Source organism: Poecilia formosa, unplaced genomic scaffold (assembly GCF_000485575.1).
Source record: "Poecilia formosa unplaced genomic scaffold, Poecilia_formosa-5.1.2 Scaffold268, whole genome shotgun sequence".
Taxonomy (NCBI): domain Eukaryota; kingdom Metazoa; phylum Chordata; class Actinopteri; order Cyprinodontiformes; family Poeciliidae; genus Poecilia; species Poecilia formosa.
The window spans coordinates 403,857-419,630 of NW_006800207.1; the positions used below are offsets into that span (position 1 = coordinate 403,857).

General features: G+C 40.3%; 2 protein-coding genes across 3 annotated transcripts; one reads left to right on the forward strand and one right to left on the reverse strand.

Moving 5' to 3' along the window:
• Window positions 1–804: 804 nt before the first annotated feature.
• LOC103150970 (polynucleotide 5'-hydroxyl-kinase NOL9-like) lies at window positions 805–8,244 on the reverse strand. The gene is made up of 13 exons (XM_007570758.2): window positions 7,634–8,244; window positions 6,107–6,623; window positions 5,808–6,018; window positions 5,064–5,194; window positions 4,819–4,954; window positions 4,283–4,379; window positions 4,071–4,168; window positions 2,502–2,669; window positions 2,169–2,421; window positions 1,974–2,088; window positions 1,595–1,769; window positions 1,343–1,476; window positions 805–1,254 (listed from the first exon to the last, which is right to left on the reverse strand). Exons 2-13 carry the CDS (start codon window positions 6,566–6,568, stop codon window positions 1,135–1,137), a joined length of 2,100 nt encoding a protein of 699 aa, XP_007570820.1. The 5' UTR covers window positions 6,569–6,623; window positions 7,634–8,244; the 3' UTR covers window positions 805–1,134.
• On the forward strand, window positions 8,174–15,667 carry LOC103150968 (zinc finger and BTB domain-containing protein 48-like). Of its 2 annotated transcripts, XM_007570756.2 has the most exons (12): window positions 8,174–8,263; window positions 9,603–10,296; window positions 11,336–11,417; window positions 11,511–11,652; window positions 11,725–11,830; window positions 11,907–11,999; window positions 12,073–12,159; window positions 12,433–12,587; window positions 12,677–12,813; window positions 13,543–13,707; window positions 13,803–13,891; window positions 14,705–15,667. In XM_007570756.2, the coding sequence occupies exons 2-12, from the start codon at window positions 9,616–9,618 to the stop codon at window positions 15,056–15,058; spliced, it is 2,091 nt and encodes a 696-aa protein (XP_007570818.1). In that variant the 5' UTR covers window positions 8,174–8,263; window positions 9,603–9,615; the 3' UTR covers window positions 15,059–15,667. The 2 variants fall into 2 exon arrangements, with proteins under 2 accessions (XP_007570818.1, XP_007570817.1); XM_007570755.2 differs by having other exon boundaries at window positions 11,336–11,652.
• Window positions 15,668–15,774: the final 107 nt, after the last annotated feature.

The window sequence follows — 15,774 nt, forward strand, 5'->3', positions numbered from 1 at the left end:
ATTTTCAATCTGGTTTGCATAAAATCTTTGTGGAAAATATGAGACTGACAAAGCCAAAACAAAGGCTCCTCCAAAATGTATTTGTGCTCACCCATCCTCAATAAAGGAGTGGTGAATAGTAAACAAAGAGAAGCGAGGGGGCAGATGGGGCTGTTCAAACAGTCCACTTATATTAGCAATTCTGTGCTGAGTGCTTGTTTCATCAGTTATTTTCAAGACAACAAAATAAAAGTCTCAGCTTCCTCCTAAAAAGGACCATGCAGGACTATTCTACATTAATATTTCAGAATGGCGTCTCAACTCCTTTTCTTGAGGCTTTCCTGCCCTTCAGGCCTAGTTTGAGTCAGTTAACGTATGCTGCAGTTTAAAAGCAACAAAACAAAACCAAAATATCTGCTGCCCCCTTCAGGAAGAAGTGAGAATAACTGCGTCTCGCTTGGGAGTTCCTATTTTCCCATGTCGAAATTCAGTGATTTGCAAATCTCGCAAGACTTAAAACACCTCCCCAACTGTGAAATATGGAGGTGGCAGCATCATGTTGCGGGGCAGATGTGCTGCAGGAGGGACTGGTACATTTCGGAAAATGGGTGGCATCAATAAGAAAGAACCTCTGATCATTCTGGTATCTAACCGGTTTGGTAATCCTATGTGACTTAAAATAGGAAATATTTTGTCTGTTTGATATGAGACAGAGAAAATGTGTGTTTTGATACACTGTACAGAAATATCTGGTTTTAACTATAAAATATGATCACTTCTAACAAGTTGGATGACTGATCCAAAAATAATAGGGACGAAGTCTCAGCAGAAAGTGTATTTTTTGTTTATTATGTGGCAGGTTTTTAAGATCAGGAATGTGACAAACAAAAACTAAAAGAAGGTATCATGTTATACATCAGTGTCCATGAGATACGCAGCAGCTTATAACTCCTTTCCAGAGGTACAGTAGACAACTGTAAGTCTGTTATCCAAGCACCTGAATTTGCCAGAGATAATGTTCACTATAAAAGATTGCAGTGAACGCCTCCTGCAGGGCAACTCAACTTCAGTTCTGCACATTCACAGCTCAGCGACGACCAGTCTGATTCAAGACAAGTCAAGAAATGTAAAGGCTAATAAACTGATTATGTCAGGTCACTTCACTCCCATCAGACTGGGCCTCATCAGGCCCTTGAAGACTCGTATCTTCCCTGCACCAGTCAGATCGAAGCTGTAGTCTGCAGTGACATATGGCATCTCGCTCTCAAAGCCGGGCTGAAATTGAGAAACACTCATCAGTTAAAACAAATACAGACACGCATGCATTACTTTGATAAGTACGCTGAATGAACCGGCAGCAGACCTGTTCAGTTAGGATGCACGAAGGCAAAGAAATCGCCCCCAAGAGGAGGCAGTTGACCTTTCTGAGGACGGAGGGATCTACAGGAGTCAGCAAGAAGTACAGACCTCGTGCCGTGTCAATACCTCGAAGAACACCTGGAAGATATGACACAGACATTCAACTCACAACCTAAGCCTTCAACTTCTATTGATTTGTCAAAATCAAGAAGGCCCAAATGACATCGAATGTAAAAAGTCAAGATAGAAAACATACCGAACCCCACACATGGGCAAAGCGTCGCCTGGGACAGGATGACGGGCCCTCCTTTGCTTGTTACTTTCTCTGCCAAGCAGCAGAGTCCCACCAGACTGGCGTTGACGGCGTAAAACATGTGAGAGGGTGCCACCTCACAGTGGATAACACCCAAAGCCACTGCTGTGTTAGGTACCTGCAGGAGAGTCAACAACTGTGTTTAGCATCTACAAACAAAAATGGTAAAAAGGAAATAAAACCTTTCATCGTTATTGTGATGTGCAAGACAAACTGATCTGATCTTTATGACATTGTAAAATATTGTAAATTTAAGTCATGTGTCCAAAATCAGACAGATCAACACTGCTATTAAAGGACTGGTGCATCTCTAATAATTTACCTGGTATGGGGTGAGGGTGTGCAGTGGTCTAACTGGTCCAGAGTCATCAGATTGCAGCTGACTCAGGTAACCCAGCAACAACAACTCTCTGTGCTCATTCGACCTCTGGTGTGTTCTGTAAAATACATCGAGAGGTTACTGAGCCGCCTCGACATGTCCCCCAGTCGCTCCGTGTAGAATTTATATTGTACTTACGCCGTCCCTTGGCGTGCCACGCCTTCAAACTCTGACTGTACGTGGAGGTGTGTGTACGTTTTGGGGGGGCAGTGGCTCTCCGTGAACTCGTCCAGGGCGGTCTGAGTGGTCGGGTGCGTCTGATAACCCTGTGCCGTCCTCAGAAAGTCCGGCGTGAGGGAAGAACACTGGGTGGAGACTCCATGGCTGAGCTGGACGACGTGAGTGACGGGCAGGAAGCGGATCAGGTCCACCAGCAGTTGGAACCCAAATCCTGCAAACACACGTGGTTTTAATGTGGCTCGAGAACTTAACAGTGTTTCGTTGTCAGTATGGTGAGGAGCCTGAACTGACCTTTGACCCAGCCCATGGTGTTAATGATGACGGGTATTTCTCTGCTCTGTGGACGCCTGCGCCATAAGGACTTCAGAGACTCGAGGTATCCGTCTAAGTCCGTCTCGCATGAAGACTGACCGTAGTAGATCATGTGGTCTGGGGTGACTTGGTGTGTGAATGGAGGACCTGGAAAGAAGCAGGAGGTGAGTTCACAAGTCCCTCCTTGATTATTAGCCCTGGACAGACATTTTTTATCCATATTGGAAACGGTTTCATTCGCACACGTACTGGTTTTCATTTCTCAGTTGGCTACATATTGCATTGGTGGCTTTTTTGTAAGACTTTTTAAAGTACAAATAAGACAAAAAAATAAAAAAAAATTAAAGCCTGGTAGTCTTGGTCCTAATGAACCAGACTAAATGTTCATTGGGTTTGATTAACTTCCAGTTTTCCGCAGGGGCAGTAAGTGTGTGGCAAGTTTTTAAACATTTAATAAATTAATTAATGAAACAAAACAAAACAAAAAAAAATAAATTCATCTGAGTCAATAAAGGAGGTAAATAAAAGATTATGTGGCCATAGAAGAGTACAATAACACCAAAAAAATAAAAAATAAAATAAAATAAAAATGTATCCTAGTTACAAGGTACAACTTGAATATTCTCTAATGTGGAAAAGACAACCTTTCTATGAAGAATGGGTGAATTTACCATATTTATTGTAAGATAATCCCTGAAATCGTAAAATCAGAAGAATTTATTGTCATTGTCACAAAGACAATGAAATTGCAGTTTCAGTTACAACCATGCATCACGCAACAATGCAAGGGGGAGGGAGCGGGAGAGGGGAGATAGTTGTTCTGAGGCCTCACAGCCCGACAGGCGCCAGAGGAAATAGTAAAAAGAGAAAACACGGGACGTGAGGGAGGAAAAAAAAAAAAAAAAATCAGCCTGCAAAATCAGCCATTTAACAAAAAAAAAGAAGAAAAATTCTGATTATAAAAGGCAGACATTCATCCCAAAAAGTGACAGAAGTCCTCTAAGGTTTCAGTGGTAAATTTAGGAGATAAGCAACTGGATGTTTTCCAAAGTTTAAGTGGTAGAACTGGGTTCTATTCTAGAATCAAAGCAACATTTCCCAGGTCTAGACTTGTCATGAATGCCTAAAACGGGATCCAAAATGCACGTCCGAAACAGTGAGGAAGATGCTTCAACATGGCTGCCTCAAGACTGAACCCAGAAAATGTTCTGATACAGGAAAAGAGCCTGGATCTTCCATTTACACTGGAAAATCTCCAAATATACATATCTTAAATTTTCTGCACTTTTCGTTGAGGCATGTTGGCTGTGCACTGAAGCTCTTACTTTGGACTTCAGCAGAATTTAGGAAGCCAAATGCATCACAGCCAGAGTGCTCTAATTTACATTATTGGAAATAGATTTGTTGCTAGGTCCTGTGGTCCTTGAGTTAGGTGATTTTTATGGCTAAATTACATTGTTTAATGTTGAAAATCAGTAAAGAGGAACACAAAGAATAATCAAAAATTAATTCAAGCAAAAAGAGATAGTGGAGAAAAGAAAATCTTACCCAGAAGTGGCTCTTTGACAGTCGACAAACACAGACAACCAGGAGGGGTGAACTCTGTTTGACCAAGATCTCCTTCCAAGTAGTCCACATTGGAAGTACTGTAATTAACATGACATGACAGTCATCTTCTGATTTCAATGTTATAAACACAGTAAACCTTTAAATAGAAATTATCAGACGTAAAAAGTTGAGCATGAGTTGTGTGAACTCACTGATTCAGTAACGTATTGATGAGGATCCGGATAAATGTTGACTTGCCCACATTCTTGACCCCATACACAAGAATAACAGCACAACCGTCTATATCTCCTTAACAACAAACCAAAATAAAAAGAAGACATGATCATAATGAAGCTCATTATTTATTACATAAATACACATAATCACATTAAAATTTGAACTTTTACAGTCAAAATCTAAATGTGTGTATTAACTCATCACCTGTGAAGTTTTTGCATCTAAAGAGATACAGTTAGAGGCAAAATGCATAAAACAAGGCAAAACAAAGAGAATACAGTGAAAAATTGAGCAAAAACTCAACATTTTCTCAAGAAAAGTAGGAATCTGAAAAAAATGCATCTCCAAGGTGAGATAAATATTTTTTAAATGAGTGTGAAGAGTTTTTCAAACAAACTTAACCTTCAGCTGCAACAAAATTTAACAGATTTCTCAGAGAGCATTTGTGTTCTGTGTCTGAAAGTCCAAAAGGACCAGGTCAGACACAGATCCAACACATGTAGATGCTCACCTTTGCAAGCATTGATAACTGTGCTGAGAGCATCTCTGCAGCTCCTGGATATTTTCAGTCCCTCGATGTTGCTGGCAAGTGGAATCACGCCCAGACCGTTCAGTGGGGTATCAAGAACAGTCGACATTAGTTCACTCTGCAAATCCACAGGAAAGAGAATCATTAGTTATATCAAACTTTTTCTAACATGCCCAAAAGTCTACATGATCTCATAAAATAAGAAATAAAAATATCCACTAGCTTACCACAGGGGGACTGAACAGTTCACTAAGGTGTGTAAAGCTCGACAGAAAGCGTGTCAGAGGAGTATCTAAAGGATCCAGGAGGATGATGGATGATGTTGGCGTTACCTTTTTTACCAATTTCTTCCGTGATGCTGCAAAAAAGAAGAAAAAAACTGTTCAAATGGCTTAGGGCATAATCATGTAAGGTACTTTCAGTTTTCCTCTTGCTGAAAATGTGCTATATGAATAAACCCGCCTCGCCTAGGGAGAAACAGCTTTAAACGGCCCAACCGTTTCAGGAAAATCAACAGCGCTGATACTCATGACGAAAATCCCCACTTTCAGATGCAGCAGGAAATCTACTTTTGACCAGAATCAGCAGATTTTGAGTCTGACCAGCAACTGACAAGTCAGAAGCTCAAGAATCCAACTGTGTTTCTGTCAACGAACGCACTGTACACAAGTTCTACTATGAGCTGAAAACAATACTGTTTGATCTGGATGCTGTTAAGACAAGAAGACTCCAAGTTAGCTATTTTTATTATTTATTAAAGCTGCAACTTTAATAGATTTAAAACAACAACAAAAAAACAATATTGTTATATCTTCTTCTTTTGTAATTCCAAAAGAGAAATCAAAATTGGTTTTAAAAGGTAAACAACAGAAATTCTTTATTGAGGTCAAACCAGAGACTGGAAATTCTGACGGGTTCATCTTTCGTTTTTCTAAACGCTAGCTTATTCTCACAGGAGACCTGCAGTTTACCTGCTGAAAGATAATCTTCAAGGATGTTGGAAGCCTCTGTTCTGTCATCTCTGACGTAATCAGTGTGTCCCAGTGCTCTGAGCGTGAGCGGGCAGTGTGAAGCTGGGGAAAACAGGGGGTACGACTTCTGACCCTCATCAATAGTAAATCCCATCACTTCAACACGACCGTACAAACAGGTCACAATGCATTTTCCACGGAAGCACAGCGTCTGCAAGAAGGTCAACAGGATGCTTAAATACAGAAGTTTTTTGAGTTGTACCTATAAATTAATTAGGGATTTTTTTGGTGAAGCATACCTGATTTTTCTGCATGACCAACACTGCACGGTTTTGCTGGATGCCTCTTTGTGCACAGTGATGAAGAGCCTCCCCCTCCAGTCTGCTCCCTGGAACTTCCTCTGACTCTTCTGAAGTTTCCATACCATTTATATGAATCGACTCAGAACCCTCCGTAAAGTCTGGAAGGTCTTCTATTTCGTCATCCAAGGCAGATGTTGAGCACCCATTAGTTTGAAACTCATGTTTCTTAAATCCAGATGGAAAGTTTTTCTTCTTTTCATGGACAGTTTTTGGTTTATTTTTTAGCCTCTTTACAGAGGGTTTTTTCTTCGTAGATGCCTGGTGCTCCTTTACCATCTTGACCACGACAGCACTAGAATTAAGATCTGAGGATTTGACGGAGGATCTGCACCGTTTGCTCCTCACATCTTTCCATTTTTGAGGTTTACCTTTTACCTGGATGTTTTTGTTCACCTTCATGATCTTGTAATAAACATACAGTAATGTTTTACAGAGGCAATTCAAAGCAGAGAGCCTGAAAGTAAAGAGATAGAGAAGCTACTTAGTGAAAAATCATATTTTAAAAAACAGTTGTCGCACTAATTCTTCTGGAGTGAGTCACATTTTTTTTTCCAACATTACCAATTCTGCTTATATAAATCTCATTCTTTATAATGCATTCAAGAAAAAATATTTTGCATACTGCTGTTGGCCATGCTGGACAGTAGCAATCTTTGTTTTACTTTTTTATATATAAAATCAAACAAACAGATTGAGCACATGACTATTTAGAATATAAGGTTCAAGATTTTAAAATCATTATTTAAGTTGATGTTTGGCAATTATGCTGGTAATAAAAGGAGAAATATATATTAAATAAGAATATTTTAAACTAAGCCGTGTTATTCTCTGTCACAACTTTACAGTAAATGGAGAGCAATAAGTTACTCCAAAATATAAGTTTCCTAACACTTCATCAGTTTTAAATGATTTTTTTTAATCATACAACCTTTCTAAAGTTGTTTTAAAAATAAACAAAATATAGACAAAGATCACGGGCGGCTAAAACCGGTTTTCATGAGCTTCTGAATCTGTGTTGAGTTTGTGAATCTTTCAGCCACCTTAAACATGGCAACTATGTGTGCCATTTATTATTCTCAGAGTGCTCCTATTCGGACTTGGTTTTATTTATCTAACATATTTTTTTATAACTGATCCCAGAAAGAGCCCGAAGTTACTGCAAATGATAAAGTTGTCAACCTTGTTACAAATCTTACTATCAGAGCAAGTTAGCCTCAGCTAGCTTCAAGTTGCAAAACATTTAAGGAGGCAAGATAATCACACTTAACCGTAATTGAGCTAGTTTTTAACATAAAAATGTTCAAATAAAAGAGCTATGCATCCACTAAACATCCTATATTTTAAATTTGCTGTGAATTAATAGTTACTAACATTAACGGAGCACAACCAGTGCACAGTAGCATTAGCCTGAAGCTAAAGCTTTCCAGATAAAAAAAAAAAAAAAAAAAAAAAAGATTAACTTACCACCCACTACGGTGAAAACGATGCCAAGCTATGACAAAAACACCTCTCACGCCTGCTAAATAGACAAAGTTTATAAAACATAAACGTAAATAAACTAAGGGGCAGGAGTTATGCTATTTAGCCGCCGCTAGCTGGCTAACTTGCGTGTGTGAATGTCCCACACTACATCAACGCGCTGTTGTGATTGGTTGTCAGGCAACGAAGCGATTAACGTCGAATATGGCCGTCAAAAACTTTCTAGGAGTGTTTTCATTTGAAAATAAAAAGTGATAAACGGAAAAATAGATTAATTGCGCGTTCTCATAAGCTAAAATGAGATTCTCTATAGAAGCATGAATCGCAATGAACGCCTTTTGGATGAGGTTTATTTTTATAATATGTAATCTAAGCAATAAAAAACTTTCCCGGAGTTAAACGGCGTCACATCCTCTTCCTTTTACATTTAGGGCCTGCGAGTATAGAAAAGAAGGTTAATGTAGCTACGTTTTTCTGTTTCGCTTAGCTGTCCGCATTATATATGCCGCATAACAGAGGCTTCTGACTAAAACTGGCTAAAAATGTCGTCCTGCAGATACAGGCGTCCGGTTCTCGCAGTTTGAGGCGTTACGCGCTAAGGGAGCGTCTTTAAAGGTATGTGCTAGAAATAAACGTGGAGGTGCGCAGTTTGGGAAGGGTGTCTATTTATTCCTAAGCAACTCCACTGCTGAATACTAGCCAGTTGATAGACTATATGAGTGCTTTGACGTGTAGGATACTATTTAGTTATTAGTAATTCATATGTAATGTTAAATCACAACAATAATTTTCAATGTGCATTTTTACAAATATATTAATTTGGAAATATATGCAGTGGGTTCAAAAATATATTAGCAGTACAGAAAGCACAGTGCCCAAAATGTTTATGGCTCCTGAACTTTTCCACATTTTCTCACATTATTACCACAAATTTTAACGTATTTTGTTGGGATTTTATGTGATACGTCAACACAGAGTGGTGACTTACTGTGTTGAAGGAAAAATAAACATGGTTTTTATTATTTATATAGTTAAAAATATAAAAAGTGTTTGTGTATTCAGTTTTCTTTATATCGGTGCATTTAAATAAATCCAAGAGAGACATAGTAACTCTGTATGTACCGTACAATTAAATGTATTTGCAGAGAATCTGTCGACATTACAATTGATAGTAGTAGTACATTCCACAAATCTAGCCATAACAAGCACCATGAGCCTTTTCCCACAAGCCATGCAATAATAAAAACATGTGACAGAAAACTCTCTAGTCAGACAGACCAGTATTGGAACCTTTTGACCTGCATGTACAATAAAATTAGATTTGTAAAGCAAAATTCACCTATAGCAAGGTGTCAAACTCCAGTCCTGGGGGTCCACTGCCCTGCAACTTTTAGATGTGCCTCTGCTGCACCACACCTGAATAGAATAATTAGCCATTTCATTCCAGTGTTTTGTACCTCTGACACATCTAAAAACTGCAGGACAGCAGCCCTTGAGGACTGGAGTGGAACTAAAAGTAGTTTATGTTGGTTTATCACGTGCAATTACAATAGGAAAACTTTACAGTTTGAGGGTTTTCAAATTAGAAAAAAATGGTAAAAATTCATTGCTTATGAATATTTGTACAAGGCACTGTAGGTGTAATATTCTCAAAAATTTTATTTCCCTGCCATTTGTGTACATTGTAAATTGAAAAGTGAAGAAACAAACAAGTTATTGCAAATGTTTTACTTACAGTATGATATGGAAAATGATGTTTTTAGGGATTAACCAAAACAATATTGTTTCAGAAATTATCTAATGTAGAAAATTATTAAGTTGATGGATTAAATCTCTTGATTTGATTGTTGCTTTATAAAATGCCATCCTATATCAGTATAAGTAAAGAACTGTAACATTGGGTTGCAGTAATGATGATACCACATGTTAAACGTTTATCCTCTTGTGGTTGCAGCGAAGCAGAGAGGATGCCTGGTGCCCAAACCAGTCATGCTCATCGCGTCCTTTCCTCCCTGAACCAGCAGAGGGCAGCAGGGAGATTCTGTGATGCTGTGCTTAACTTGGGAGATGGGGTGCTTTACCAGGCTCACTGCAACGTCCTCGCCTGCTTCAGTGATCTGTTTGAAGTGTCCATCTCAAACCCCACTCAACACACAGAGTTTGACCTGCAGGGTTGCCCCAGCGACGGCCTGGAGCTGCTTCTGAGCTTTGTCTACAGTGGAGAGCTGAAGCTGGAAGTAGACAACCTGCAGAAGGTCCAGCAAGCAGCAACCAGCCTATGTGTGCCTGAAGCCCTCGCCCTCTGTCAGCAGTTCCAAGTAAACTCCGGAAACCCCGTCCCGTTGAAGCGGAAAAGAGGTCGACCCAAAAAAGGTCAGACAGATGCTGTCAAGGAGGAGAACTCTCTGATGGTCCTGGCAGAAGAGTCCAGTTCTGCAGGCAGTTTTAGCTTAGTGGATGCTGCTGCTGCTCCCACAACCACCACCACCACACGCTCTGGTCGAGTAGTGAAGGGCCCTAAGAGGCTGGTGACCGCTGATGCCAGCCCCACGTTGGATCCCAAAGCTGGTCTCACTCCTGTGGAGAAGGAGACGTCTGAAGGTGTTGCTGAAAATGTAAAATCAGATCAACCAGCTGCTGAGTCTGAGGTACAGTACATAAACATACACACGACTCTGAAGTGGAAGGAAAAGGATACATGGGTTACTTTTTTTTTTTTTTTTGCACAAAAAACATTTTTAAAGTGAGCCTTCCGTTTGTATTCTTCCCTCTTTAGTCAAAACTTTGCAGCAGAACCAGCTACGGCGCTTAAATGTGTCCATCAGTTTTGGGCATCTAGAAACTTTAATATCTGCTCATAATTCTTTGCTACATTGCTCTATATCAGTGAGGTTGGATCTGTAAATCTCCACTGGGTACATGTCTGGACTTTGACTTGGCCATTCCAATGCCTGAATATGCTTTGATCTAAACGGTTCCATTGTTGCTCTTGCTGTATGTTTAGATTGGGCTTGGTGATTAAACAATTGTATAGATTAATCAAATTTTCTGTTTTTGAACACTACATTTTTGGAAAATCTGGATTTTTTTCCCTAAGAATACAATCCTTGGGTTTCCATAGTTGAGAGAGATGTTAGCCCACTCAGGAACTACCATGTTTTTTGACAAGCATGTTTTATAGCTCCAATTTATTTTGATTTTGAATTCAGGTCAACTCACAGAGGGAATGATTGAAACAAAAGCCAATTTGTAACATTTATTTTCATTTGTACTTTTTAAGGAAAAACTGTTTAAAATTAGAAATTGAATATAGAGTCATAAAAATTGGAGATTTTATCTGTAAGCCATATTGCCCAGCCATAGTTTAGGGTCATTCTTACTGCTGAAGGTCTCAATTTTTTGCAGCCTTTAACAGGCTCTTTATTAGGATTGCTAAGTATTTAGCTCCACTCATTTCCCCTAAGTGTCTTACCTGGTCCAAGCTGCACAATTCACATTTTTATTTTCAAACAAAGTTGAAAACCATGCATCATTTCCTTTCACTTCACTCGCTGCATCACATAATATCCCAGTTAAATACATTGAATACATCTGTAATGCCACAAACTCTATAAAAATATCCATCACATGCATGCATTTACTGAACCTAAATATTTAGCTGCGTCTGATTTGTTGATTTGATTGCAGGTAGTAGAGGTGAAAATCGACACAGATCCTGGCAGTGATGGCCAGGAAGCAGATGGAACTGCAGCCGAGGCGGAGGAGGCAGGTGATGATGAACTCGAAGGTATCATTGATGACACAGATGAAGAGTATTTACCTCCGGCTGAGTCCGGCTCTGCAACGCCGCCTTCATCTGCAGCGCAGAAACGGAAACTCCAGAGTAAAACAAACAACAGCAAGAGCAATGATGGCGTAGAGGAGAGCTCCAACAAAGGCTCAGCTAAGTGCCCTGTCTGCCTGAAATCCTTTAAAAGCAAATATTACCTCAAAGTCCACAACAGGTACAAAGTGAATATGTTTATTCTCCAGGGAGTCCTGTCGAGAGAATAGACTCTCACTTCTGTATCCTGCAGGAGGCATACAGGGGAGAAACCCTTTGCTTGTTCTAAGTGTGGAAAGAGGTACTTCAGGAAGGAGAATCTGTCCGTGCACGAGAGCAGAGGCTGCGCTAGAGTGTCAGTGAGTGAACACAGAGAGCCTTTTCAGGGCGGTTCTGGTCGTATTTGTGTCACCGTTTCTGATTCTGTCATTTCAGACATACATCTGCTCCACATGCTCCTTGAGCTTCAACACGAAGGAAGAGCTGCGAGTGCATGTCGTCTCCCACACAGGAGAGATGCCACACAAGGTGCCGTTTACGTATACAAGTTGCATAATAAAGCAGGATTTTTATTACGGTGGTTTTCTTTTTTTTTTTTAAGTGTTCAACATGTAACGAACAGTTCATGTACAAGAAGAACTTGACGATGCACCTGATGAAGGTCCATGGACATCCCAAACCACATGCAGTGAGTATAGACCTTGTGATACGTCACCTTAAACCAGTAAACTGGTAAACTTTGTATTTGATTAGAACGGTAAAACTGAGTACTTGGAATGGAGTGATGAAGGTTCTGTGATCCAAACTATACAACTTTGCTTTAAAAGTAAATAACTAAACAACAGCAGTTACAAGCTTTCCTAAGAACTCTTTTCTTAATCATACCATCATTTGCATGTTGTCTACAAAATTGTCCAGGGAATAAAAGCAGCACACTAACAGCATAAAACGATGTGTTTAGTGTCCACAGTGCCCCAAAACCTTCCTAACTCGGACTGAGCTGCGCGTCCACGAAGCGGCCAAGCATCGAGGTGAAAAGCCATTTGTGTGTGAGGAGTGCGGCCATCGAGCTTCCAGTCGAAATGGCCTGCAGATGCACATCAAAGCCATTCACAGGTAGAAACGCTGCAGCTTTTACCAGCCACCCATTTTTTACCAGAGACCAAAACTTCTCCGTTCATCGTCGTCCTTGATCTGCTTCACAGGAACGAGCGTCCCTTTGTGTGTAACATATGTGGCCACGCCTTCTCCCAGAAGAACAACCTCAACATGCATCTCCGTGTGCACAGCGGCGAGAGACCTTACCAGTGTCACCTTTGTGGGAAAACTTTCAGGACGCAAGGTCAGGGCTGCACAGCCGCCATCTTTACTGAAAGCTACAGATGCAGTGAGAAGTGACAGGAACGACTAAGCAGTTGTTCTTCCTGTCTTTAAAGTTAGAAATTAGCTCAGAGATATGATACATCTACAGAGTTCTACTTGTGAATCTCTGATACAATCTTTGGAGGGAGTTAAAGATTAGGATGATGACAAGGAAGGCTTCCAGTTGCTCCATAAAACAAAAGCTTTAGATCAGGGGTCCCCAAACTACGGCCCACGGGCCGGATCCGGCCCACCACCTCATTTGGTCCGGCCCCCTGAACAATACCGGATCCGGCCTGCCTCCTCATACCAGAGAGCATTCAGTGTTTTTTTTTCATATATTGTATTTTCCGGTTTATATGTGGATTTTTCTTCAACCACCAGGGGGCTTTTGAGCAAATGTGAAACTTACTTTCCCTCAATGGAATACATACTTGTAAGTCCCAGTCACCGTTTCGCTGACGGTTTTTTCCATTTGCATTGTGGGTAAAAACCGATCTAAAAACGCGAATATGTCGTCGACCGTAATCCTGCCCCCCCCCCTCCCCCGGCTCGACAGACCGGCCCCCAACCACAAAAGGGAACACTTATGTGGCCCTCGCAGGAAAAAGTTTGGGGACCCCTGCTTTAGATGAATTTAGACATGGTGAAACTGGCAAATTCCTTCATAAATAAAGCCTGAGTGATAATGTGTGTGTTTTAACACCAGCGAGTCTGGATAAGCACCACCGTACACACACCGGCGAGCGACCCTACGGCTGTGACATCTGCGATTGGCGCTTCACCGAGAAAGGCGCTTTGCTCCGCCACAAGGCCAGCAAGCATGAGGAGGGGCGGCCGCACTGCTGTTACATGTGTAACAAAACATTCAAAGGTAGAGCACACATCCTCATCAATCTTATTCAGGAAATGAGTATCATTAAAAAAAGTGGCAACTGTTGTTCTTTCTTTCCTCTCACTCTATTTCAGCGCAGGAGCAGCTACGTGTTCACCTGCAGCGCCACAGAGGCATGAGGAAGTTTGAATGCACCGACTGCGGCTACAAGTTCACCCGACAGGTCGGCTTGTAGATTAAACTCAGAGAGACACGGCTGTTCGGTGGACATAATAACACAGATGGGAGGTTTACATTTAAAAGTAAAGAAAACTACAGTGGTGAGCTGTGGAGGAGAGAAATAGATTAACAGAACATATAAAACTAACGTAGCATTCAATAACTTTACAGAGTTCCTACAGCCTGCACTAAATGTGGAAAAAGTTTTATTTCCAGATTTTCTTCCATTAGCAACATCAAATGATTTATTTTTCCTTCTTCTTTTTTTCCTTGTTTATTTTTTTCCTCCCTTCCTTGTGTTCTTTCTTTCCTTCTTCTTTCCTTCCTTCCTTCTTTCCTTACAATGAATATGAATGACTGCAAATTTGAGTCTGAAAAAGTCTGATATTTTAACAGAAAATTTTAACAGAATTAAAATGAGATCTACACTCAAAAAATTAATTTCTTCTCAAAATAACAAACCTGAAAATCGAATGATAGTCATTAATAGAATGAATTATTAACCTGTAGTCAACTACTTGTAAACATTCAGATTATTATTTACTGATCAGATATCTAACTTTAGCAGAAGATTTATCAAGATCTCTTCTCTGCGCTGTAAAAAGCAAAACTTCACACTGAATGTGGATTTTAAATACTTGATGAGGGTCTAAATAAAGATTTGAGAGAAAAAAATCAAAATTGGAAATGCCTGGCAGGCTCTGAAGCCAGAAAACACTCCTTTACCTCCAGATAAAGTAACACCTTACTTCTGGCCTGGTTTTTCAACACAGTAAAGTTCACCTGAACCAATTGTTCAACATCTCCCATCCTGCAGGCACATCTACGACGACACGTTCAGATCCACAAACGCACAGAGAACTACAGTCCCAGGCAGAGGAAGCTGAGAAACCTCATCGTGCAGGAAATCGACGAAAATCCTGATGAGAGTGAAGCCACTCAATCTACCAAGGCTCAGGTCGCCAAGTGCAGCCCAGAGCCGGCCGCCAGCCAGCAAGCCGCCAACGATGACTCGTCTCCAGGCGTCGGAAACTCTCAGGATGCCGTGATGGAGGAGGCGACGTCTAATGAGGAGAGGGAGCGCAGTGAGACGGGGGAGACTTTCACTGAGCTTCACCAAACTCAGCTAGTCAGCGACACGTTTGAGTCCACAGTGGACATGGAGGAATAGCTCTGCTAACATACTCAGCCAGACTGAGTGTTGTAAAGGTTTAAATGCCATGTAAAATATAATGAAAGGGGATATGAGCCTTAAACCAGAATTTGTTCAGTAAAATCAAAGAACTGCATGCATAACCAGGTTGTTGGCAAAGCCTACAATATTTTCAGGCTTAAGCATCATGACTTCAGTTACAATGGATGTAAATCATCATGGATGTACCGTTGAGCAGACATGTTTTTTTTAAGTGTTATTTACATTAAAACAATTAAATTCCACATAAAAGAAAATAATAATATAGTTTAAATGTATCATGGACTTGTGTGAAAATGACTTTTCTAATAATAAAACCCCAGAGATCATCATAACAGCAAGGCAGGTGGTTTTTCTCTTACTAACTCGGTTTTAGTATTTAACTATTCGATCAATTCTTCAAAATGTTTTTTGCTTATGAATAAGTGTTTTCCATCTAAAGGAAAATACATACAACTCCTTTAATTGTATTGATTCAATTTCAATGTTTTTGTGTGATATCAATGCAAAGTGAAACAATTGTGACAAGGAAGGAAGATGATTTATGGTGTCTTTTTTTTTTCAAAATAAAATTAAAAGTGTGGTGTGCGTTTGTGTTCAGCTCCCTTTACTCTGATGCCCCTTAAAAATACACAACGAACTTCCTTAGTAGGCCACCCAAAGAGTAAATAATCTACATGTGAGAAATTCTCAGT

Bases quoted from the DNA above. Each gene is read 5' to 3' on its own strand.
- LOC103150970 (XM_007570758.2), bottom strand. From the start codon at position 6,568: ATGAAGGTGAACAAAAACATCCAGGTAAAAGGTAAACCTCAAAAATGG. The intron at 2,422-2,501 runs GTCAGTTCAGGC...GTGTGTTTGCAG, and splicing joins CACCATGGGCTGGGTCAAAG to GATTTGGGTTCCAACTGCTG. The intron at 2,089-2,168 runs GTAAGTACAATA...TGTATTTTACAG, and splicing joins GTGGCACGCCAAGGGACGGC to AACACACCAGAGGTCGAATG.
- LOC103150968 (XM_007570755.2), top strand. From the start codon at position 9,616: ATGCCTGGTGCCCAAACCAGTCATGCTCATCGCGTCCTTTCCTCCCTG. The intron at 10,297-11,335 runs GTACAGTACATA...ATTTGATTGCAG, and splicing joins AACCAGCTGCTGAGTCTGAG to GTAGTAGAGGTGAAAATCGA. The intron at 13,708-13,802 runs GTAGAGCACACA...ACTCTATTTCAG, and splicing joins GTGTAACAAAACATTCAAAG to CGCAGGAGCAGCTACGTGTT.